This window comes from Dendropsophus ebraccatus, chromosome 12 (assembly GCF_027789765.1).
Source record: "Dendropsophus ebraccatus isolate aDenEbr1 chromosome 12, aDenEbr1.pat, whole genome shotgun sequence".
Taxonomy (NCBI): Eukaryota; Metazoa; Chordata; class Amphibia; order Anura; family Hylidae; genus Dendropsophus; species Dendropsophus ebraccatus.
Genome location: NC_091465.1, coordinates 27,238,362 through 27,264,586, shown reverse-complemented (window position 1 = coordinate 27,264,586; position 26,225 = coordinate 27,238,362). Strand labels below are relative to the sequence as shown.

Below are 26,225 nucleotides of genomic sequence, written 5' to 3'. Positions count from 1 at the left end.
CACGCCTCGCCTGCCGACACCAGCAACCAAGCCAGGGGTAGCGACCTGGGGGTCGCCTGCCGCAGCAAGTCCATCCCGCCTTGCGGCGGGCTCTGGTGAAAACCAGCGGTCCCTTAGACTCCGCTCCCTGGTGAGGTTTGTGCCATCGCTGGTGCCGGTCCAGTGGATCCACTACTCCGGGCGTTACAGCGAATAATAAGAAAAAACGCATACTCACCCCCCTGGCTCCCACACCAATGCCACTTGGTGGCTGAGGGGGCTGGCAACATGGGTACATGGGGTCCATCATATTATGTGCCAAAATAATTGATGTGAAAAGTGCAAATCTACATTCAATTCTCATCATTACTGGGCTTTATTAATGTCCAGGCATGATGGGTTCTGTAGTTTTGCGACAGCTGGCGGTCCCCATGTTTCACACCTGTTTACTATAGTATTGATGGGAGTCGTAGTGACAACAGCTGGGTTGTCACTTTCATCTTGCAGCCCATTGAGATTCTTTACCAAAGAAATGTTCCGCTCGTCAGTCACAACACAATGAAACAGCCATTGGCTGTAGTGCTCAGGACATTAGTCTGACAGGAATCCTGTGCCATTGGCTGTAGTGCTCAGGACATTAGTCTGACAGGAATCCTGTGGAGACCGCAGACGGACCCGGACACTTTCCCGCCCTCACACGGGGGGCGGAGTCTGCGCAGAGCCCGCGCTTTTCTCCCCATCGTCCTGTCAGAGCTGTCGGCGGCTCCGTGTACGTATGTCCTGATGATGGCGGCTCCCTGTAGCCGCGTTATTAGCGGTTAATCACTGTACTGCCCGTAGTGACTCGTTAATCAGCTGCTTCGTGATTATAATTATCCGGTAGCTGCAGATACGAGAACAATGCCGGTAATGACGCGGGGCGAGAGGTGTAGGGCACGGCGGCCGCTCTCCTCAGCGCGCATCCCGCCATGTGTAGTGTGAGGAGCAGCGGGTTAACCCCTTCAGTGCCGGGAAACACTCGCATGCCTGGGTTACAATGGCCACAAGTGCTGAATGTATAAGACTTAAAAGAAAATACTACATTACCCTTATTAAAGCAGATACTGCGAATGCTATCTGCTACTGATGCTATAGTACCTGCAGAGTGACACCTGTGATAGTGATGCTATATAGCTGGTGCAGAGTGACACCTGTGATAGTGATGCTATAGTACCTGCAGAGTGACACCTGTGATAGTGATGCTATATAGCTGGTGCAGAGTGACACCTGTGATAGTGATGCTATATAGCTGGTGCAGAGTGACACCTGTGATAGTGATGCTATAGTACCTGCATAGTGACACCTGTGATAGTGATGCTATATAGCTGGAGCATAGTGACACCTGTGATAGTGATGCTATAGTACCTGCATAGTGACACCTGTGATAGTGATGCTATAGTACCTGCATAGTGACACCTGTGATGCTATAGTACCTGCATACCTGTGATGCTATGGCTAGTGTGCAGTGATATCTGCGAAAGTGATGCTATGGCTAGAGCATACTACGCACCAACCATAGCATCACTATCACAGGTAACTCTATGCACCAACCATAGCATCACTATCACAGGTAACTGCGCACCAACCATAGCATCACTATCACAGGTAACTCTACGCACCAACCATAGCATCACTATCACAGGTAACTCTACGCACCAACCATAGCATCACTATCACAGGTAACTCTACGCACCAACCATAGCATCACTATCACAGGTAACTCTATGCACCAACCATAGCATCACTATCACAGGTAACTGCGCACCAACCATAGCATCACTATCACAGGTAACTCTACGCACCAACCATAGCATCACTATCACAGGTAACTGCGCACCAACCATAGCATCACTATCACAGGTAACTCTATGCACCAACCATAGCATCACTATCACAGGTAACTGCGCACCAACCATAGCATCACTATCACAGGTAATTACGCACCAACCATAGCATCACTATCACAGGTAACTCTATGCATCAACCATAGCGTCACTATCACAGGTAACTCTATGCACCAACCATAGCATCACTATCACAGGTAACTCTACGCACCAACCATAGCATCACTATCACAGGTAACTCTACGCACCAACCATAGCATCACTATCACAGGTAACTCTACGCACCAACCATAGCATCACTATCACAGGTAACTCTATGCACCAACCATAGCATCACTATCACAGGTAACTCTATGCACCAACCATAGCATCACTATCACAGGTAACTGCGCACCAACCATAGCATCACTATCACAGGTAACTCTACGCACCAACCATAGCATCACTATCACAGGTAACTGCGCACCAACCATAGCATCACTATCACAGGTAACTCTATGCACCAACCATAGCATCACTATCACAGGTAACTGCGCACCAACCATAGCATCACTATCAAAGGTAACTACGCACCAACCATAGCATCACTATCACAGGTAACTCTATGCATCAACCATAGCGTCACTATCACAGGTAACTCTATGCACCAACCATAGCATCACTATCACAGGTAACTATGCACCAACCATAGCATCACTATCACAGGTAACTCTACGCACCAACCATAGCATCACTATCACAGGTAACTACGCACCAACCATAGCATCACTATCAAAGGTAACTGTAAGCAAGCATGAATATAGTATTTGACACCGATACTTAACACGACAAAAATGGTGCATGGTCCTTGTAGTGCTGTAACCAGTTTCCCCCAACCTGTGACTTTCTGGCTGTGGCAAATCTTCAGTTCCCATAGTGGCCTAATGGGAGTTATAGTTTTGCCTGCGGCTTGTTGGCGGTCACTGGTCTAAGGCTATATACTCTGTACACTTAGGGTATATAGCCTCAACTTGTCAGAAAATGGTTGCTGACTTATACCACTGTATGTCTGATGGACTATAAGGTTTTTTTTTCCCCATATTTATGACCCTCTTCTTGAGCATATGTGTATGAAACGTTCTTTAAGGCCAAGGCTACACAGTGATTCCCAGTCGTGCAACCAGAAACCGCCATGTGACATAACTCCATCATCAATTTTACAAGTGAATGGGTCATGTTGCCTTCAACGCAGTCCTATTCACTTGTAGGAGTGATAAAGTAACAGAAATTGCTTTGTAGCTTCACTCTAAAGCGGTATCCCAACAACATCAAGCTCAAGAGAAAGAACAAAGTACCACACAGTGTTGTCCATTCAGGGACTGTTTTTTGTTCTGTACAAGTAGTTATACATCCTTAGCCTCAGACAGTGCTGATGAATGTTGAGTATGCTGCATATTACCAGATGTGTCTGCCTTTAGTGAATGTTGCTTATGTAAACCATCTGATCCTTTGCAGGTCATTCAGGATGTCTGCCAAACTTAAGTTGAAGAGAAAAAAATGTGTAACCACAGTTCAGGGTGGGCAAGATATGGAAGTTGGACAACAGTCATCATCTGCACATAGCCTGTGAGTTGCCATTATGATAATATATATATATATATATATATATATATATATATATATATATATATATATATATATATACACACACATACATATATATAGTAGGGGTATTTTAAGTCCAAAATGGAGATTGCTGTGGCAAATGGAGGGGCTTTGCAATGGATTTCACCCCTCTTCAAAGGGTTAAATCTGTATCCACAATCTGCAGCAGATGCTACGGCTTCTGAAGTATACCTGTAGAGTTTCCATTCTTTCTTCAGAGCCAGCATGGAATAATAGAGGCCCACAGTTGTTGAGGCAGCTGTATGACACACAATAAGTTTTAGCTTTAGATAAATTTTAGGTTTTGTAGCAATTTATCTTTTTGTATAATGCTGCATTTACACAAAGTGATAATTCGCCCAATCGATCGTTTAACGATTTTGAAGCAATAATTTGGTTTTTATAACGATCAGCGTTTAGACGATAAATAGTTAGAAAAATCGTTATTGCGATCGTTTTTAAGATCACTTAACCCATCTTTCACATAGGGTGAATCTTTGAAAGACTTTACACGAAGCGATCTGCGAATTTTTAGCAAACGACGATTTGAGAACATGTTGAAAGATCAAATTGAACAATTTGTCGCTTGATCGTTTGCTGTTTACGCGGAACAATTATTGCTCAAATGCGATCGTTATTGCGAAAATTCGAACTATAATCGTTCCGTGTAAACTTAGCATAAATGTTTATCGTTGAAGGCAACAAATCATCTATTGCCAAACGATTTCATTAGCAATTTTATCGACACGTGTAAAAGGACCAGGGGCCTTCTTACCTGCTAACGAGCACCAATCAGTGATATCGGCATTTGTTTGTGGTGCCTTTACACGCCATGAGAAATCTAGAGGCCAGGCTGCACATACGATCCATGTATGGTTCAAGCAGCCATGGAGACCAACAGCACGGATATGCATATATCTGTGCTGTCAGTTTCCATCACAGAGCAGTACATACTTACCGCTGCTCTGTGATCTGGCAAGCTCTTCTTTGGCTCTCCTGGACGGTAATCAGCCTGTGTAAAAGGCCCTTAAGACTCCCCTCTAATGCATCTATCCTTACAACCTAAGTGTTGTCTGAAGCATACAATCCCTTCCAGTATTCCAGTATTTTTTTTTTAAAGTATTATGCCCTGGCTGGTGTGAAAATTAAATATCTTAAAGGACAACTCCGGCGTCAGGAAAAAAAACCAAAACATACACAGACACAGATCCTATATTCACCGTCCCTTCTGAGTCGATCGCCATGCGAAAATTCCGCCGGCCGCGGTCCCTGTCGACCCCTGTCCGCCTCTTTAGATCTTCTTTAGTTCCGGGTTCCCATGGCACGAGCAAGAGCCAAAAGGCTGCCGATGCGAATAGCCTATGAGTGAGCTCATTAGCGGATTGCTGATATGGAGAGAGATATCCACCTGATTTGGCAGATAATCTCTCCATGTAATAGAACTTTATACAAACCCTCCCTGCTATCCTGTTACCACCATTCTGAGGGGACCTGCTGCCTAGCATTCCTGGGGTGGGTATTTGCATAAGGAATTGCTCAGGCAGCCAATTCCGTCTGAAGCAGCAAACCCCTATGGTTACAGATTGGCTGAACAGGCAGTTCCTTGTGTTCAGTTGGCATGTTGCATGATCTACAAAGAGGACCACAGTGGGAACTGGATGCTCTGGAAAACTAGCAAAAGTGGGAGGAGTTAGCCCGATAAGTATATCTCAATGTTATTTTCCCTGCAGTCTCAGAAACCTCTCTACCCAACCTCTCTATTAATGTTGGAGAACAACAAAAAAACAACATATCTATGTTCAAAATTGCCCTAAGGCTATTTCCCCACTTTGGGGACATATTGGGCAAAGGCGGCCGTCTCGTTACATAGACGGCCACTAATAATGATCATGATGTTTATTAGCAGCTATCTATATAATGAGATGGCCAACTTTGCATGATATGTTTCCGAAGTGGGAACATAGCCTAAAGGTGATATATGCATGAGAGGAATATGTCCCTTGATGGTGTTTTCCCCTTTTCAAAGGCCTTAGTTTCCATTTTAAAATACCTGCTGGGGTTACTTTGTAAATCTATGTTGAATGCTTCTTAAAATCAGTACTCAGTGTAGGTTTCTGCACTAGAGCTGCCCTGAAATCATGTGAATTACTTTAATAAGGTAAGTTTCCTATGTTGTGACAGACCATAATGGCCATATGGATGTAGGGAATCCCTTGATAGGTGTCATTGTTGAAGGGCAGTAAGTGAAGCATAAGGAGGTCAGAAGTAGATCTTTGTTTTGGGAGCGGTTCTCACATGACTGGACATCAGGATGTGACAGAAAAATGTAGTTTGGGAACATAGGAAGTATTTTTTTTTTCTTTTACCTGATCTTAATTTATTTTTCCTTTATCAAAAGGCCTGTAGTGCCTTTTCCAAAAACAACTCAATTTCACACATTGATACAACACTCCAAACATTGTAAAAGGTGAAATTTTTTAAAATTTCTTAAATGTATTCCAGTGTTTAATAATAAAAGGATTGTCCCCATTCCATAGGTTAGGTAGTAGCTAGCTTATCGGTGGGGCCTGATATATGGGAGCCCACAACCCTAGAGATTAGGTGCCCACTGTAACCGTTCAACTGCAGCTTTATCTAATGTCTATGGGGCTTTAACCCCTAGGCGACCCTGGACGTACCCGTACGTCCAGGGCCGCCTCCATGTGTTCAGAGCGGGGCCGCTCGTAGCCCGGGACCGCGGCTATTAGTGGGCACGGTCCAATCGCCGTGCCCGCTAATAAAGTAATCGGATGCAGCTGTCAAAGTTGACAGCTGCACCCGATTACTTGATGCAGCCGTTCCCTGGTGTCTAATAAAATAAAAAGCAATCAAAAAGTCGCATATGCGCAATCAAAGTACCGATAGAAAGAACACATCATGGCAAAAAAAATTACACCTCACACAGCCCCATAGGCCAAAGGATAAAAGCGTTATAAGTGTGGGAATGGAGCGATTTTAAGGAACATATATTTGTTAATGGTGCGTTCACACCTACAGGATCTGCAGCTGATTTTCTGCAGCAGATTTCATTTAAATAACTGAACACAGCATCAAATCTGCTGCAGATCTGCTGCAGATCCTGTAGGTGTGAACGCACCCTTACAATGGTTTGAATTTTTTACAGGCCATCAGGCACAATGAAAGTTATACATGTTACATATCGTTGTAACATATATAACAAGTCAGTTAATCCCAGGGCGAACGGCGTAAAAACGAAAAAAAAAACAAATAAAAGAAATGCGTTTTTTTTTTTCAATTTCACCACACATTGAATTTTTTTCTGGTTTCGCAGTATACTTTATAAACAAATTCAGCCTGTCATTGCAAAGTACAATTAGTGGCGCAAAAAATAAGGGCTCATGTTGGTTTCTAGGTGAAAAAATGCAAGTGCTATGGCCTTTTAAGCACAAGGAGGGAAAAAATGAAAACGCAAAAATTTAAATTGGCCCGGTCCTCTGAGGGTCAAAGTGACTGTACCACCCGGCCCAGGCTGAAGCACTGGAGGCGGGCCGACCCACCCTTAGTAGGAGGAAACCCTAGCCCCTCTATGACGTGACTCCACTAAGGGTGGGTCGGCCCGCCTCCAGTGCTTCAGCCTGGGCCGGGTGGTACAGTCACTTTAAAATATAGCCAGGTTCAGTGCTCAGCTGTATACAGAAGTCCCATAGAATCTAAGCTCTTGTGATTGGTTGGGGACCTACCAGTTGAATCTCCAATGATCAGCTAGCTGCAGTGATAACATCTTTTTAGGGTGCGTTCACACGTACAGAATCCGCAGCAGATTTGATGCTGTGTTCAGTTTTTTAGATCAAATCTGCTGCATACGTGTGAAGCTACCCTTAAAGAAAATTTGTCAACACTTTTGCTTTGGAAATACCACAATATAGGTAAAGGGGTACTTTGAGCAAAAAATACAGTGTGGGCAGGGGGTGGGAAGAACATAATAAAGAATATATACTTACTGGTCCCTGTGCCCCCAACTGGCTACAACTGGCTCCCGGACCCCTGCCAGCTTTAATTATCTTCCGGCCTACTGCTACATCATGGCCCAGGTGAAAGTACTTGCTCGGCTAATAAGTGACTGCAGTGGTGTCCTGCCCAAGTCACTGACTAACTGACCAGGGCATCCATCAGCTGTTTCATAATGTTGCAGGAGGGGAAGAGAGGATGCTGGTGAGGGTCCGGGAGCGAGGACGTGGCCCTGCGGGGGCGCAGGGGCCAGTAAGTATACATTCTTTAGTATGTTCTCCCTACCCACATAGTATTTTTTATTTTTGCCCAGAATACCTCTTCAAGCAGGGTAAACATATCAGTGTTGCTGATGTAAGTGGTTGGAAAACTAAAGTAAAAAAAGAATACTACAACAGTAAAATAGGCAGCATTTTGAATCTAATAATTTCCTATTGGGGGTAGTCACAATAGCAAGGTAAGATACTTTTCCCATATAGCTCTTGTACTAGATATGACATTGTGACATAGTTAAAGGGTACCTATCATTTAAAAAAACTGTGAGTGGTTTTGTATCGGTCGGGGTCCGGGTACTCAGAGCCCTGGGGATTGTTAGAATGAAGACGCAGACAGTGATTACCGGAAGTTCCACAGGCTCCATTATAATTCTGTTGACTGCTACTTTAGCAGTAAGAGTAGAGATGAAGGGACAGAGCCCTGCCCCTTCATTCTACAGAACCACCACTTAAAGCAGGGGTGGGGAACCTGTGGGCCGCATCCGGCCCCTGAGACCTACCGATGCGGCCCGCAGCTCCCCTGTGATACGTGCCGCTCTGGAGGAGGAAGGAGCATCCTCCGGTGTCTGTGACAGCTGCCGGATACAGGAGGATGCTGTCTGTTCTGGCTCCTTCCCCACTAGAGCGGCTCGTGTCTTCAGTCATTTCATTTCATCGCGCGCCGCCTGCAGGAGAAGATCGGCACAGAGGACCTGGGAGAGAAGAGGACCTGGGACAGAAGAGGACCTGGACAGCGTGGGAGCGGAGGTAAGGTGAGTGGGATGTTTATTTTTTTTATTTGGGGGTTAACTAGGCTGCCAGGGACATGACTGATGGGGGTTAAAGCGTAACTGTCATGTTTTTTTTTATTGCAGAAATCAGTAGTAATAAGCGCTTTTAAGAAACTCTGTAATAGGTTTCATCAGCCAAAAAAGCCTCCTTCTGTAGTCAAGAAGCAATCTTCCAGCCTCCCCCCCCCCGACTTCTTATCTGTGCATTATCAGGCAAACACGTCTTCATTACAGAGAAGCCAGTGAAGACGGGCTCTGCTCTCTCCATTGTAAGCCTATGAAGGGGGGAGGGGCTGAGGGAGATGAGGGAGCAGGAAGAGGTGACATGAAGGTCAGCTGTTTGTAGACTCTCTGGGCACCTAAGACGCAGGATTCAGGTTTCAGAAAGGTCAGTGCTTATCTATGAACTTACTGAGAGAAGATTGCAGGGTGTTGTGCTTTGCAGGACTGCTCCGTGCTCAGTCACTCCTAACAGCCCCTCCCCTCTCCATAGCCACATAATGGACAGAGAAATCCTGCTTCATCTGCTGTGAGGGGGAGGCTGGGAGATTGCTTTTTCAGTCCAGAAGGAAACTCTTTTAGTACATAAAACCTAAAATCGCTTGTACTATTGATATTTAATGTTTTCAGAAAAATGACCCGTTACGCTTTAACTAGTCCACCAGGGACATGACTGATGGGGGTTTACTAGTCCACCAGGGACAAGACTGATGGGGGTTTACTAGTCCACCAGGGACATGACTGATGGGGGTTAACTAGTCCACCAGGGACAAGACTGATGGGGGTTTGCTAGTCCACCAGGGACAAGACTGATGGGGGTTTACTAGTCCACCAGGGACATGACTGATGGGGGTTAACTAGGCTACCAGGGACAAGACTGATGGGGGTTAACTAGTCCACCAGGGACATGCCTTATGGGGGGGATAACTAGGCTACCAGGGACATGACTGATGGGGGTTAACTAGTCCACCAGGGACATGCCTGATGGGGGTTAACTAGGCTACCAGGGACATGACTGGGGGGGGGGGTAACTTGGCTACCAGGGACATGCCTGATGGGGGTTAACTAGGCCTACCAGAGGCATCACTGCGGGGGGGGGTAGGGGGGGGGGGGGTTAACTAGGCTACCAGAGACATGACTTGGGGTTAACTAGACTTCAAGGGGCATCACTGGGGGTTAACTACAATAGCAGGGGCATCACTGGGGGTTAACTACAATAGCAGGGGCACTAGGGGAACAATACTTTGCCTTGCCCCGTGTGCTGCAAACCCACGCTACTAACTGCCGCGCACAGTATGTGGCCCTCGAATGATTTTATTAATGCCGACCGGCCCTCGACATGGAAAAGGTTCTCCACCCCTGACTTAAAGAGATACTACACAGGAAACAAAAATGTCTTTAAATCAGCTGGTGTCAGAAATGTATACAGATTTGTGAATGACTTCTGTTAAAAAAAAAAAAAAAAAAATGGACAGAGGTGGCAGCAGGGTGCGCCATGTAAGACTGGAAAGAATACACCACTTCCTGCAGGGCATAAAGGAGCTGATAAGTAATGTAATAGAAGTCATTTAAAAACCTGGATAACTTTCTGACACCAGTTGATTTAAAAAATGTTTGGTTTTTTTTTGTTCCCCCCCCAAAGAAATGATGAGAAGAACTGGCAGAAGTTAAAATAGGTATTCTCATTTTAATATGTCATGTCATGAAATGATTGCATATTGCTGGGATATGATCAGTACCACAGTATTTGTTTAGCCCTGCTTGCCCTTCACAGCTCCCCTCCCACCTAAACAGGGGAGATGCTGCAGATCCCTGCACAGCCAAGAGGCCACAAGCACTGTGCCCAATGTTGCCATAATATCAGTATTCATAGGAGCATGGTCTCCTGAAAGTATGTGTTAATAGCTTACAAAGTGTGGCTTCCCAAATGCCTCCCTTTTTTTTTATTTGCTACTCTGTAATTATATGTTTGGGACATAATACTGATAAACCTTGGGTGCAGAATGTAAATTTGGTTCTTGATGACCGGTATCTGTGGTTCCTCTTCCGACTGAATTCCTGATAAGGAAATAAAATAATTGCACAATGCCCCTGCGTGTTTACCGCCTTCGGTGCACAATTAGCGGGCAGGCGTTTAGCTTTCTCGTGGTGATTTTCATTTAAACCTGATTAGTGAAGCCACTTAGGCCGGTAAATTAATTACATTTCTGTGCTGTTATTCCTGTCTCGTAATACACCTTGCATAATGATGGAGGCAACAAGGCTTAAAACCATGCTGAAATAGAAAGCAGTCGAGTACTTGAAGGCTGTGTGAGAATAGAAAGCCTGGGTGCTCCATAATCTCCCTTGATGTAAGACTATATGTCATTTCCAAGAAGGGGCAAAAGCCTTACATAGAGGGTGAGCCGGTTCAGCAGTGTGTGAAAGAGGTCACATGATGTGGGAAGACAGCTGTCAACTGAGTGTGCCTATAGAAAGTATAACTAAAAACAGAAAAACATGCGGCATCCCCCATGATGATTGGTTCGTGTTTACACAGCCAGAGGGAAAGTGGTGCTTTCCTTTGTATAGTATGTTTGTTTTTATTTCGCTAGAGTATAATGGGTAGGATTTTACATAATAATTTCTGCTTTTTTACATTGCCTAACTTACAATTCTTATTGTTCGTATTGTTCGTTTTGCCCATGGGTTGTGATTTTTATTGTGTTTTATTTAATCATTCAGGTTACAAACACACTTGCCGGATCTGCAGCGAGTCTCCTTGCTGCGTTTTTGCAGCGAGACTCGCTGCAGATCCCGGCCCTATACTTTCAATAGCAGAGAAACATCCCTGCTGCGATTTTGTCTGCAGCCCGCCCCATTAACCCGCCGGACATTATACATTACCGGGTCCCCGTTCCTGCTTGCTTCGGGGCTCCCGGTGTCTTCAGGGCCCGCCCGGCCAATCAGTGCGCTGCGGCGGGGCAGCGCACTGATTGGCCAGGCGGAACGTGCCGGGAGCCGCTGAAGCAAGCAGGAGCCGGGATCGCCCGGCCGCACGATCGCCCCGCAGCCCCCGGCTGCACGATCGCCCGCTGGGGGCGATCGTGCGGCCGGGGGCTGCGATGCTGGGGGCGATCGTGCGGACGGGGGCTGCGGGGCTGCAGGCGATCGTGCGGCCGGGGGCTGGGGGCGATCATGCGGCCGGGGGCTACGGGGCTGCAGGCGATCGTGCGGCTGGGGGCTGCGGGCGATCGTGCGGCCGGGGGCGATCGTGCGGCCGGGGGCTGCGGGGCTGGGGGCGATCGTGCGGCCGGGGGCTGGGGGCGATCATGCGGCCGGGGGCTGCGGGGCTGGGGGCGATCATGCGGCCGTGGGCTGGGGGCGATCGAGGGTTGCAGGGGGGGGGCAGGATATACATTACCTGATCCCGGCTCCTGCTTGCTTCGGCGGCTCCCGGCACGTTCCACCCGGCCAATCAGTGCGCTGCCCCGCCGCAGCGCACTGATTGGCCGTGCGGGCCGTGAAGACACCGGGAGCCCCGAAGCAAGCAGGAACGGGGACCGGGTAATGTATAGTGTCTGGCGGCCAGGGGGTTAATGGGGCGGGCTGCAGACAAAAGTTTCTCTGCTATTGAAAGTATAGGGCTGGGATCTGCAGCGAGTCTCCCTGCAAAAACGCAGCAAGGAGACTCGCTGCAGATCCGGCAAGTGTGTTTGTAACCTCAGGGTACAAACACACACAGCAGATACGCAGCAGATTTGATACTGTGTTCAGTTATTTAGATCTAATCTGCTGCGCATCGCAGCAGTAAATACGCAGCGTATATGCCGTGTGTGTTTGTACCCTCAGTGTCATTTATTAAGTGACAAGTCAGGTTAATGAACGATGAAATTAACATGCACACATTTAGCGGGACCAGCCATTTATGTCAGCACCTTCCGGACCACAGGCGTCAAACTCGCGGCCCTCCAGCTGTTGCAAAACTACAATATCCATCATGCTTGGACAGCCACATATTCAGCTCTGGCTGTCCAGGCATGATGGGAATTGTAGTTTTGCAACAGCTGAAGGGCCGTGAGTTTGACACCTCTGTTCCAGACCAAATAGTATAAAAACGTAGTCACTGGATAGATGTGCAAATGTTGTCCCCTCTAAATGAAAGAAAACTTTCTCAGCATAGGCTTTCATCAGTAGTCAGTGATACACAATAGGGTTCTGGTTGGCAAGGTGGGTTGCTGAGCTGAGTCTACTACAGGGCTTTAAATGCAGCTCTAGTGTTAACCCTTTCAGGACTGGGACAAATATAGCCTTAAATCTAACCCCCCCATAGCGCCCAGTACTCTGAGGAGGAAGGTATGTGTCTTACCTTCCTCCTCAGCATTGATCCTGCGATGTTAGCGCAACCTTCGCCCGCGAGCACGGTTAGGAGCACTGCCCCGCCTACCCACTCCATTGATTATCAATAAAGCGGGCAGGCCGGATGACGCTGTGGGGGCAGTGCAGAGTCCCAATCATTTTTCCTGACTGCCAGAGGTCTGATATTTACCTCTATGCAGTCCGATCAGCAGTCTGGACATGGATTCTGCAGACTCTGTGCAGAGCATCGATAACACTGATCCATGCTATGCACTGAGGTGAGTAGAGAGGTGGGTTACGGAGGAAGGAGTGCTGCACTGTGGTGCTACAACCCCTGGCAAAAATTAGAGAATCACTGGCATCAGATTGTTCTGCGTTAAAATACGCAATTGCGTATTTTTGAAGCGTGAAGCTTGTTGTTAGCAAAGCATCAGTTGTTAACAACCTGTGCGAAAAACGCATGTAGCTTCACGCTTCAAAAATACGCAATTGCATATTTTAACGCAGAACAATTGTATAAAGCCAACCTGCGTTTTGCCTGCTTATTTTTAAGACTGATTCACGCAGCAAATACGTCAAGTGGGTTTGTACCCTTAAAGTGACTGTACCACCAGGCCCAGGCTGAAGCACTGGAGGCGGGCTGACCCACCCTTAGTGGGAAGAAACTCCAGCCCCTCCATGACGTGACTCCATTAGAATCAACGGAACCCTATCATAGAGGGGCGGGGGTTTCCTCCCACTAAGGGTGGGTCAGCCCGCCTCCAGTGCTTCAGCCTGGGCCTGGTGGTACAGTCACTTTAAGAAACAGAAATCATAAAATAAAAATGTGGTAGTCAGTAACATTTAATTAATTAGACCAAGCAGAGGAGAAAAATTGTGGAATCACTGAAATCTGAGAAAAAAAATTATGGAGTCACTCAAATCTGAGGAAAAATTTATGCAATCATGAAAAAACAAACAAAAGAAACTCCAACACATCCCTAGTATTTTGTTGCACCATCCCTGGCTTTTATAACAGCTTGCATGGACTTAATGAGTGGCATGGACTTAATGAGTGACAAACAGGACAAACTGGCTCCAACTTTCTCTTATTGCTGTTGCCAGATCAGCTTTGCAGGTTGGAGCTTTGTCATGGACCATTTTCTTCCAACTTCCACCAAAGATTTTCAATTGGATTGAGATCCGGACTATTTGCAGGCCATGACATTGACTTTGTGTCTTTTTTTCAAGGAATGTTTTGACAGTTTTTGCTCTATGGCAGGATGCATTATCATCTTGAAAAATGATTTCATCATCCCCAAACATCCTTTGACGGGATAAAAAAGTGCCCAAAATATCAACGAAAACTTGTGCATTTATTGAAGATGTAATGACAGCCATATTCCCAGTGCTTTTACCTGACATGCAGCCCCATATCATCAATGACTGTGGAAATGTGCAGGTTTCCTTCATGCAGTCATCTTTATAAATCTCATTGAAACGGCACCAAAGTTCCAGTATGATCACCATGCCCAGTGCAGATTGGGGATTCATCACTGACTATGACTTTCATCCAGTCATCCACAGTCCATCATTGCTTTTCCTTATTGTAACCTTGTTTTTTTGTTTAGGTGTTATTGATGGCTTTTAGGCTTTCTTTAGCTTTTCTGTATGTAAATCCCATTTCCTTTAGGTGGATTCTTACAGTTCAGTCACAGATGTTGACTCCAGTTTCCTCCTCAATAGTTTTTTGTGCATTTTCTGTTTGCGAGACATATTGCTTTAAGTTTTCTGTTTTGACGCTTTGATGTCTTCCTTGGATCTACCAGTATGTTTGCCTTTAAAGGGGTAGTGCGGCGGTAAAAAATTATTCACAGAATAACACACATTACAAAGTTATACAACTTTGTAATGTATGTTATGTCTGTGAATGGCCCCCTTCCCCGTGTCCCACCACCCCCACCCGTGTACCCGGAAGTGTAGTGCATTATACATACCTGATCCGTGCCTACACGCGTCCGCCATCTTGCGCCAAACGTCATCTTTGGCCGGCCGGCCCGAACACCTTCGATCTTCCCAAGTGCCGGCAGCGTCATCAGCCGCTGAGCCACGATTGGCCGAGCACAGTTTACAGGTGTAGCAGTATGTGTTTTTGGGTTACTACAGGGGCAGCAGTTATTTATTTCTGCACTTTTGGCGCTGTAAAAACATTTTTAAAAATATGACAGCCCCTTACCCAGTAAAATTTAAATCAAACCCTTTTTACCATTTTCAAATAAAACATGTAGAAAAATAAACATATTGTTCATCATAGTGTGTGTGATTGTCCACTCAATTAAGGTGTAACAATATTCCCGTACAGTGAATGTTCTAAATCAAGAGAAAAAAAAAGGCGCCAGGTTTGAAGATCTTTGTTGTCACATTATTTCTCAGAAAAAAAAGTAATAAAAATATTAACAAATAAAACCTTAAGCAGCCCTGTAGGTGAAAAAATCTAATCGCTATGGCTGTTAAAAGACCAGGAGGAAAAAAACAAAATGCAAAAATGAAAATTGGCCTTGTCCTTAAGGCTAAAATCCACTGTGTCCTTAAAGGGTTAAATGTAATAATAAAAGTAAAAGCCCCCTTCTTTAAAAATGAAAAATCTACAGAGCCTAGCCTTACATACCCCCGTCCTCCCTCCCAGTCTACTCCTTTGGGGGTTTTCCTTGTAGTTTTTCTCACTTTTTTTTTTCCCTGTGATTCTTGGAACTGCGGCAGAAATGTGACACATTATACTAAATGATTACAAAAAAGATGTTTTTGCAGATGCTTTCCAAGAAAAAGAAATAAATAAAAAAACAACAAACAATGTTTTAAAAGCCAGGGTTATTTGATGCATGTAGACATGTAATACAACTGCAATAAAAGTATGATAAAACTACTTCCCTGGTGCCCAGACGCTTGTACAACCTAATGGAAAGGAGAGGTGGTGTAAGGGGGGAGTAAGCATTGCTTTTTCTGCACATGTATGTAATGTATCTCCCATGTAGTGTCTTGTATTATTTATGCTAAGTAATGCATGCTTTATGAAGCTATATCATTATACGTGTGAACAGGATTATTTACTCTTACTATCTCAGTGAATGATTACAAAAATGTCAGTCACCAAGGTTTAACCATCCAGACTAGTGCTTTAGGCCTGCAGTGCTTGCAAATGCTGAGTTATTTTTTTGCTTAGTGGTTCAGGAGCGTCTCTTGGCCCCTCGTGACATTACACGTTTCCAGCAGTTACTGCATAAGATAAATTGATGTGACAGAAGTGGCACTTGGTGTGAGCCCTTTCTGCTCGTGCTCATGGGTTGCTACATTTGATCTCTTTCAGGAGACAGGACTTCACTGGTTCCTGGTTTGACGAAATTGAATTAACTGCTGCTGAACAAACATGGAAGCAGGTTATGAGCAGTGTGTATCCAGACCTCAGCAGTGTGGGCTGGGGATCTGTGCCTAGTCTGCCAGACGTCAACCTCAAGGTGCAGTAGATTGAGTAAATAATGTGATAATTAACATTTTCACTTAAGGCGCTCCTGGACGCAGTGGTACTAACCTATGGCCACCATGTGCATGCCTTGATTACAGCTGGCCTTGCCGCTATAAGCAATTAGCAGTGATTAGCTGTAGCCACTAGCACCCGCAAAACACCACTAATTGTGGGCACCACTTGAACTTGCCTTTGCATAAAGGGGTACTCTCATCTGTCCAATTCAACTTTTACTTCCTGGTTTGGTGGCGGTAAGGAGTGGCCATGGGGACTTGAGGATGAGGAGCTGAACTAGCCCTGTGTCTGTGTTTCCCACTGAAATTACACACACACCTCCAGGGACAATCCACAAGCCCTAGAGACGTGTGAGATCTCAGAGGGAGATATACAAGGGGTAAGAAACATACAAAAACGGTCTTATGCACGAGCACATAGAGATCAACAGGACCTATATACTGTCCGCTATTGCAGTCAGTATGCAAACCTAAAAATATATTTAAAAAGATCTATATATATTTATTTATATTTTTAGATATTGGCCACACATCACCCTATGTAAACAGCTGATATGTGACTGTGATGAGTTTAAAGGGCTGCATGATTGATGCCTTGTAAAGGGATCTCTGCTGAAGGTGACCAATCGATGGGAGAATTGTGGCAACAAAATCAATTGTGCTTAAAGAGGTTGTCCTGTGCTACAAAAACATGGCCGCTTTCTTTCAGAGACAACACAACTCTTGTTTCCAGTTCAGGTGCAGTTTGCAATTAAGCTCCATTCACTTCAATGTAACTGAGCAGCAAAACCCAGACTAAGCTGGAGACAAGACTGGTGCTGTCTCTGGAAGAAAGTGGCCATGTTTTTGTAGTGCTGGATAACCTCTTTAAGGGTGCCTTCACACAGGACATCTCACAACGCAAATCTCGCTGCGAGTTTTGCAGCGAGATCAGCTACGAGGTGGGATCCTGGCAGGTCCCTGCTCTCCTGCACAGCCAATCAGTGGCTGCGGCTGGGCAACACACTGATTGGCTGGGCGGCAGAGCAGGAAGCCGGGACCCTTTGCAGCAAGGAGACTGGTAATGAATACAGACAATTAAGGGGTTAAGGGGGTGGGTGAATTACATACCGCTGCGAGTATGTATTAACAGGGACCTACCAGGACCTTACCTCGTAGTGGATCTCGCTGCAAAACTCACAGTGAGATTTCCGCTGCGATTTGTCCTGTGTGAAGGCATCCTAAACCAAGCCTAAATGCAAAGAGTGAGCTTAGCTTGTAAGTGGTCCACAGGAGCTAAGTATTTGTGACCTTCTCTGATTTGCTAAGATCCTCAGTTGTTTTGGACTCCATCCATGGAGAATGTCATTTCCTGATGGCGGAATCTGTTGGCGCTTTACAAATAAATACTATTACTACAACTAAACATTATTATGATGATGATGGATGGAATATTGGTTATTTTCTAATGTCTAGGGATTAGAGTTGAGCAAACTTTGAGCACGCTCTGGTTCGTCTGCACCTCAGCATGCGGCATTTTATTAGCGGTAATTGCTGAAGCTGGATGCAGCCCTGGGGAGTCTGGGCCAACATGGATACAGCCATAGGCTTATGGCTGTATAATAATAATGTTTTTATTTGTATTGCACCAACTGATACCGCAACACTTTACATTTGTGAGTTTTGGTCCCCTATTTTCTGGATTCCCTCAGGCTGCATTCAACTTTGGCAGCTACTGCTAATAAAATGCCACACGTTCAGGTTCGGACAACCCAAGCATGCTCAAAGTTTGCTCAACTCGGGTACCACAGCTAGAGGTGAGCAAGCTTACAGTAAGGGGTTATTCACATGTCAGTATATTTTTCAATCCGCAAATTTGAGTCCTTAACCAATCCGCAAATTTTTATCCGTATTGCATCCGTAAATATGGACCCCATAGAGTTGTATTGGTTGTGTCAGTTGAGGTCCGTACTAGGGCCTGTCCTTTTTTTTTTTGCGGAATGGATTGCAGCCCAGTACACAACACGGATGTGTGTATGGGTCCATTGAAATACATTGGTCCTATTTTTTTGCGGATCCGCAATTGCGGACAGGAACAGGACGTGTGAATAGGGCCTAAGTTTGAGTTTGTCCAAACCCAAACACTCAGCATTTGATTTCTGGGGGCTGGAGCAAATGGGTTGCTGCCCGGTTTAGCTGTATTGACTTTCTTTAGCCACCTGGAATCAATCATTCAGGTTTTGATAAACCCAATCTTACTGCAGGGGCTCTATTACACGGAACGATAATCATCCATGATCGCTCTGTGTGAGGGTCCATTTACACAGATTATCTGTCAAAGATTTGAAGCCAAAGTCAGAAATTGATTTGAAAAGAGGAGAAATCTCAGGCTTTCCTTTATGACCTGATCTCTGTTTATCGCTTTGGTTTAAAATCTTTGGCAGATAATCTGTCAGATAATCTTTCTGTGTAGATGGCCCTAATAGAGACAACGATCAGGGGTCAATGAATAGAGACAATGATCATCGGGATTTGGGTGCACATTGCTGCATGTAATAGCGATGCTTGGCTGACGGCTAACAATTGATTAAACTGGCATACATTACCTCTGTCAGCTCAGACAGATTACTGATTGGCCCATCTACTAGGACCCTAAGGGCCCTATTCCACCGGACGATTATCGTTCGCATAATCGTTAACGATTAACGATCTCAAATGAACGCTGTTGCCAAAGACCTGAAAACGTTCACTTATTTCCATGGAAAGATAATCGTTAATTATGATCGTATTTGCGGTCGTTTTTTCTACGCTATTTCTTTGCTACTGCTTTTGTATCTACTGCGAACGACCGAACGACGTCTTATTCAATGCGAACGTTTTGCGAACGAGCAACGATAAAAATAGGTCCAGGTCTAATAAAGCGATCAACGATTTCTCGTTCGGTCGTTAATTGTTAACTGCATTTCAACCGAACGATTATCGTTTAGATTCAAATGATTTAACAATAATCTGAACGATAATTGTCCGGTGGAATAGGGCCCTAAGTTTGCCAATCTCTAATCACAGCCCTGGTTGTGGTCAAGAAGTGTCAAGAATTCATAAGAAAAGAACGACACTCACTGTTGTGTCTAAGTCAGACCGTCCGGCTCTACTGCAGTGCTATGAGATAGCGGTGAGGAAATGGCTGACCACAGTTTCGTGGCTTTTGCCGCTTTGACGAACCCTAGATTTCATAGAATGCCAAAATGACAATAGTTTTGGACAAGCCCTCCATACATGTTAGCTACTATAGCAGGCATGTTAGTTCCTATAGCAGGGATACCTCGGGCTGGATTTTTCTGCCAGGAGTTAGGTAACCTCTCATTTATTTTAATTAAGATCTTAAAAGGTACTGACCTGGACATCATCCCTGTGTTCTATACCATAGTCTCTTGACATTTGATCATGTCTAATGGGAAGCTTTGTAATAGTTTATGGTATAGTTTATATATTGTTTAATTTATTATATGTCACTGACTTGTTGTATTCCTTTATTCTAAGACATTCACTATATATTAAATGGGTACTCCAAAGGCCAAAAATGTTTTTAGATGGACCAGTGTCATAAAGTTATGCATTAAAGTTATAAATTACTTCTATTTAAAAGTTTCAAGTCTTTCAGTACTTATCAGCTGCTGTATGTCCTGCAGGAAGTGGTGTTTCCTTTCCAATCTATGGCTATGTTCACGTAAGAGACCGGCCGTTCCGTGACCCGGCCAGGTCACGGAACGGCCGGTCTCTGAAAAGATCATCCCAGCCGGTACTGCAGTACCAGCCGGATTATCTTTAGGGCCGCAGGGCTCTGATGCGGGCGCATCCATGCGCGCCTGCTTTAGAACTCCCCAGAGCACACTATGGAGCGCGCTGCCGGAGTCACAGTGTTCACTGACAGGGTTTTCTGCGGCCGCTATTCAATGAATAGTGGCTGCAGAAAACTGACATGTCAGTTGTTTGCGGCTCCGCTAGGGATCAACAACCGGAGCGTATACTATGTGTATATGCTCCGGGCCAGGATTCCATAGGCAGCAATGGCACGTATATTTTCGTATAAATCACAGCAACAACAGCCGTAGTTATACGAAAATATATGTAGTGTGCCTATATCTGTATAACTTTCTGACGCCAGTTGATTAAAAAAAAAAACATTTTTAAAAAATCTGGAGTCCCCCTTCCATAAAGTTCTTTTGTTTTTTTTTCCTTTTAAGTAGTGTGGCCCACAAATACTGCATAGAGCATATGTCCCCTATTTGGGGACCATATATTGTGTGGATTTTCCAAGCAGGGAGAAGCTTGTTCCTCTCCAGGCATTGACCTGGTGTTGTGATGCTTCCAGGTTTAGTGCACAGAGAAAAAAAAAATACTGCATAGAGCGGTGGGTCTCTCCTTAAAGAAAATATAAATTTGCCATAATTCTATCTGTGTATTTCCTTGTGTTATTGGTCTGTCCAGCTGCTAGTGGAAAATGAAATCCTGGATATAAAATGTCACCTTTGTTAGACATAGCTGTGATGAATTAAAGGCAGTACGTTACAGGTCATTGGCGGCACAGGGATCAATAGGCATCAGATTAGATTGTAATGATGTATTAAGTGCGTCTGTACAGAGATTTTTGCTTTGCGGATGACGAGCACACCCAGAGCCGTCTTATTACTTGAACAGATTGTGAAGCTTTTTCTATTGAAAAACCTGCATTACTTAAACTGGCAGTGTCAATTTTTTCCGTTCTGGCTACAGTAGATTGCAAATAAAAAGTCTGTTTCCCAAAATACTGTAGTTAAATAACAGTTTATATGGTATTAAATGCTCTCCAGCTGTATTGGCACCAGTGGGAATTTTGCAGCGTTGCCCTATGTCAGGAAATTCACCCATTTGTTTTATTTAATTTTAGTTCTGTGATTCGGGTAATGTCTCTTAAGTATTTTTATGGTTACTATGGTGACGGGACTTTTATTTAAAAAGCACTGCCTCAGTTCTGTTGGGTGGGATACAGAATACTTGTAAAGGATTGAAAGTTACCATCTGTTGAATAAGGCTGTCGAATAGAACTTTTGCCATTCTACAGTAACTCAAAGTCTTCGTGTTCTTGGACCGCAGACAGGCCTTAGCGTTGATTTTTTTTTTTATTCAAGTTAAGGGATTTTATATTCTGCACATATAAATTTCAGAGATTTTCCACTTAAAGTACACTGAAAATACATATATTATTAAACTATTTGCAAAAAGAAAATCTTTATAAGAGATGAGAGAACTTACAGTAAGTTTGGGTTCACACAAACCGGATTACTTGGCATTTGAATCCAGCAGCCTGGAGAAGAACGTTGCAGCCCTAATTAGTTTTTTTTTTACAATCTGATTATCTGATTATAGGCCCTGTTAGAGATGAGCGAACCGGGTTCGGGTTCATCCGAACCCGAACGACCGGTATTTGATTAGCTGGGGCTGCTGAAGTTGGATAAAGCCCTAAGGCTATGTGGAAACCATGGATACAGCCAATGACTATATCCATGATTTCCACATAGCCTTAGTGCTTTATCCAAGTTCAGCAGCCACCGCTAATCAAATACTAATCGTTTGAGTTCGGATGGTCTCTAGCTGCCACCAATGTCAGTTCCTAGACCCCATACTCTGATCAAGTACTGCCACACAGTTCTGTACAAAGCAGGGTCCTGTCCCCTCTGTGTATTACTATATCCTTAAATACATAGTACCAAAGGGGTAAAAAACAGTGGGGAAGAGGGCAAAAGCAGTGAGCCAGGGAAGGAAACGTTCAAAATTTATCACATGTTTGTGTTAAAGTGACGGTAATGCTTAAAAGTGGATCTGTCAGATGCAATAATTATATATTTACATGTATTATTTTCACTTTATTCATATTGAGGGGCAACATCAGATTTTCCTATTTTAAAGCAAAGTCATTCCCTGAGCTTGCGGCAAAGCTTGATAGATGTCAATAGAAGCATATAGAAAAAAACTTTTTTTGCTCATGTTTTCATAAAAATGCCTTTATTGTGACCATGAATAGTGTCTAGAAGGTGGGGCCTATGGTTTCCCACTATGCCTTACTGTGCTGTATGCAAAGGGATAGGCCAACAGTACAGTGAGGTGTATTTACACAAGGGCCCAGGGAAAATTGGCCCTGCCTTCCTGACACTCTTCACACTCCAAATAAAGGTGTTTGTTTTTTTTTTTATGAAGAACTGCTCCACCCCGCCTTCTGGACACTTGAGCCTTGATTTAAAAAGGTATTTATACGTATTCAAGTGCCCACTTCACTGCTATGATACGTTTGCATTCACTGTCTTTTATCTGACTATGTCTGCAGCTTATATAATGAAATTGAGCTGACACAATCCCGCGTTATAGGCTGATGCAATAGGGGACATGTATTAAGCCGAAAAAGCGTATTTTTCGGCGGAAAGGGGCCACATGCGAATACATTTAGGAGGGGGGTGTGGAGATTAGCAAAAAAAAGCAGAAAACCTACTCCAGCTCTGAGCTGGCGTAGGTTTCCTGTCGTGCGCACTGGTGCGCACAGGATTATGTAGACAGCCTCTACATAAATCTCCGTACCGTCTGAGCTATGGGGACATTTCTTAGTCCAGCACAGAAAACGCCGGACTTAATAAATGTCCCCCTTTGTGTTATACGTAGTGCAGGGTCTGACTGCAGTGGAGCATGACTTCTGCCGCTGGAGTGACGAGCGTGGAAGGAAATACAGAAAAGTGGCCAGTGGTTGCAATCTTCTGGTCATTTCTTGACCAGTAAATTCAGCGACTGGTTACCTTAAAAGATTGCCCATCAAGTGCTGGTAACTCAACATCAACAGCATGATATTAGTTTATGACGTGATGTTTTCCAAGCATCTTCCCCAGAGGTTTTATTAATCAGATGCGGCTCCTGACCCACTGATGCAGAACATTAAAATAGCTTTGTGAGGTGGTGTTGGCTATTGAGAAAGCAGAGGGGTAGCCGCTTACAGAGTAATACAGCAGCAACATTTCTACAACTGAAAGACCAGTTACACCTGCAGACAATTTTGTTGTGTCTTATGAAAGACTGCATAAACTTCATTTTTTTGTGTGTGTGTGTTAGCCGCTCCGTGTTAACAAAGGAAATAAAAAGAAATAAAGAAATGAAGGATGTAAGGTGTGAAAACGAGGCCTGGAAAGATAATGAGTCTAAAAAATTTGTGTTGTTGAACCAACCAACGTGTAAACGGTTCTTCTCAGTCACCGGCATAGAAACGACTCCTACCATCGCACTGCAATTAATGGTAGAAAGAATAGTTTTCATTATATTGAAAAAAACAAACAAACACGGTAAACACTTCATGTAATTGTTCTCAATTATCATAATTGCATTGCAAGTCAGGCAAAATCGTAGCCTATAAATCTACCCCGGTTATCTCTCACATCAGTGTATGGTGTAGTGCTTTGTGTTTATTTACTTATAAATCCCATTAATTCTGTGTAGTTTGTCTCTCGTATCCTATAACATTTCATACATAATGTTTAAACAAATTTACATTTAGATGGACGGGAAGGAAAAGGAAACGATCAATGTGGAAGTGTTTAAAGTTGGAGACCTGAACTTTGAATGGGTTCCATTGCCCAGTGCCATTACTTTTGATAAGGCACCAAAGCCTTGTGTTCCTGAGACTGAGGCCAGGCAACAGAATACTGAGCCCATTAATAAACCCTTAGCTGACACACTTCCAGAAAATGAGCAGCAAAAGAACTCTACAGTATCGACAACCAAGCCAGTCAGAATTTCAGTCTGTAGCAAGGAAATAGCCACGGCAGAAAACGCTTCAACAAAAATTGACACGTTGCCTCCAATGTCACAAAAAAGTACATTAATAAAAGGCTTCTCAAAGAAAGTCGGTGAATCTCTGATACCACGTAAAAGTTCCTCAAGGAGCGGCAAAGAGCCACAGACGTCACAAAAAGGGTCTACAAAGCACGCCAAGGAACAGCAGACCTCACAGAAACCGAATATTAACTTATGGGCTACAGTAACATCTTTAAAAAGTACCAAGATAATACAGGCTCATAAAGGAACAAAGGAGCCCGCAACAGAAGAAAAGCCTCAGCCTGAAGATGTCATCATGGTAGATGCTGCAAAAGACGAGACCTCAGAGGGCAGCAGCAGCAGCAGAGGGCATAAACTAGAAGAGAGGGCTGAGAAACCAGAAGAGGCCGCAGGTTCATTGGACACCTGTCCCATATGCTTGATGCAGTTTCCAAAGCGGTAAGTATAAAAAAATTGAAAAATTGGTGTCGTTTTAAATGAATATGGTACAAATACAGATTTTATTATATATTTTTTTTAAATAATAAGAATCTATTTTTTCCTCAACAGGTTTTCACAGCTTGATATGGACAGCCATCTGGCTCAGTGCTTGTCAGAAACAACTGTTGATGTAGTATGGTGATTTAACAATGTGGACTAAATAAATGCTTCAGTACAGTGTCATTCACGGACCTGCTCAAGGATTCTGTGCACAAACCCACTTGCTGCCTCATGTGTGTGTATACGCATAAACGCACAGTGGTCCTTTAACTAACCATGGCCTCAGGTTACAATATGTTTAACATACCATGGTTCTTTCTGGACCATTGTAACTTGAGATCACGCTCAACATACAATGCTATAGGTAGAATCTGCGATACATGGGAATTATGGTGTGTTTACACAGGCAGATTTATCTGACAGATTTTGGAAGCCAAAACCAGGAATGGATTTGAAAAAAGGAGAAATCTCAGTCTTTCCTTTATGACCCGTTCCCTTTTTATGGTCTGTTCCTGGCTTTGGCTTCAAAAATCTGCCTGTGTAAACACACCATAATAATAGATAATCAACCAATAAAAGCAGGTATTACTGAAGTGCCTGCAGTGATTGGCTGTCTAGAAGGGCCTCTATACAGTACAGTGTGATACTGAATGTCCTGTACTGCTCTATATCTGTGCCAGAATGGTTTCTGCTCTCTCGGGCACCAGGTGACAGTGGCTTAATTTTTTTTCTCTGAGACCCTGTGTGAACTGTACAGGATCCTGAAAACGATCCGGTCCTCTACATAGGAATTAACAGTTTTTGGTAGCTCTGACTGTTGTATAAAAGGACTTTCTCCATCCATATTAGGTATCTGCTTTTTTTCTTTCTTTCTAATTTTGGGCTGATATTATGGGGCATTTAGAACCAATTACCAGTTTTTCATAGAGTTTTGGTGTCAAGATACTATTTTTCAACATACAATGTTTGGCTTTTTTTTTTAGTTCAAATATGGCTTTATTCATTATCTTTCCCAGCACACTTAACTTCTTTGACTTTCCTGCGACTTTCTGTCATGCAACTTTTTTAAAGTCTTGGCCCCAAGCAGATCAGTCACATGTGGAATGCATTGAGATCAGTGGTAGCAAAGTTGTGTGGGAGTTATAGAAGGACTGAATGTGTGGCACTCAGCTCATTCCATAACACCTGTATATATGCAAGCCTTCCCCACCACATTGCCTACAGAGATTAGAGCAAAATAAAAAGCTGGTCCAGGGTCCAAATGTGACTTAGGGTACAAACACACACACCGTATACGCAGCAGATTTGATGCTGTGTTCAGTTATTTAGATCTACGCTGCTGCGTATCGCAGCAGAAAATACTCTGCGATACGGTGTGTGTGTTTGTACCTTAAGACAACAAATTTAAATTATGAGCCCCCAATTTGAGCAATGACAGGTTGTATTACTCATTCATAAAAAGAATGATAATCTGCACACAACACAAAACTCAAGATAAATGCTGT

At 44.1% G+C, this 26,225-nt stretch overlaps 1 protein-coding gene across 1 annotated transcript; it reads left to right on the top strand.

Moving 5' to 3' along the window:
- The first annotated feature begins 628 nt into the window (after positions 1-628).
- Positions 629-24,903, top strand: FAAP20 (FA core complex associated protein 20). Its single transcript, XM_069948031.1, has 5 exons — positions 629-748; positions 3,357-3,467; positions 16,241-16,388; positions 23,960-24,678; positions 24,790-24,903. Exons 2-5 carry the CDS (start codon positions 3,367-3,369, stop codon positions 24,860-24,862), a joined length of 1,041 nt encoding a protein of 346 aa, XP_069804132.1. The 5' UTR covers positions 629-748; positions 3,357-3,366; the 3' UTR covers positions 24,863-24,903.
- Positions 24,904-26,225: the final 1,322 nt, after the last annotated feature.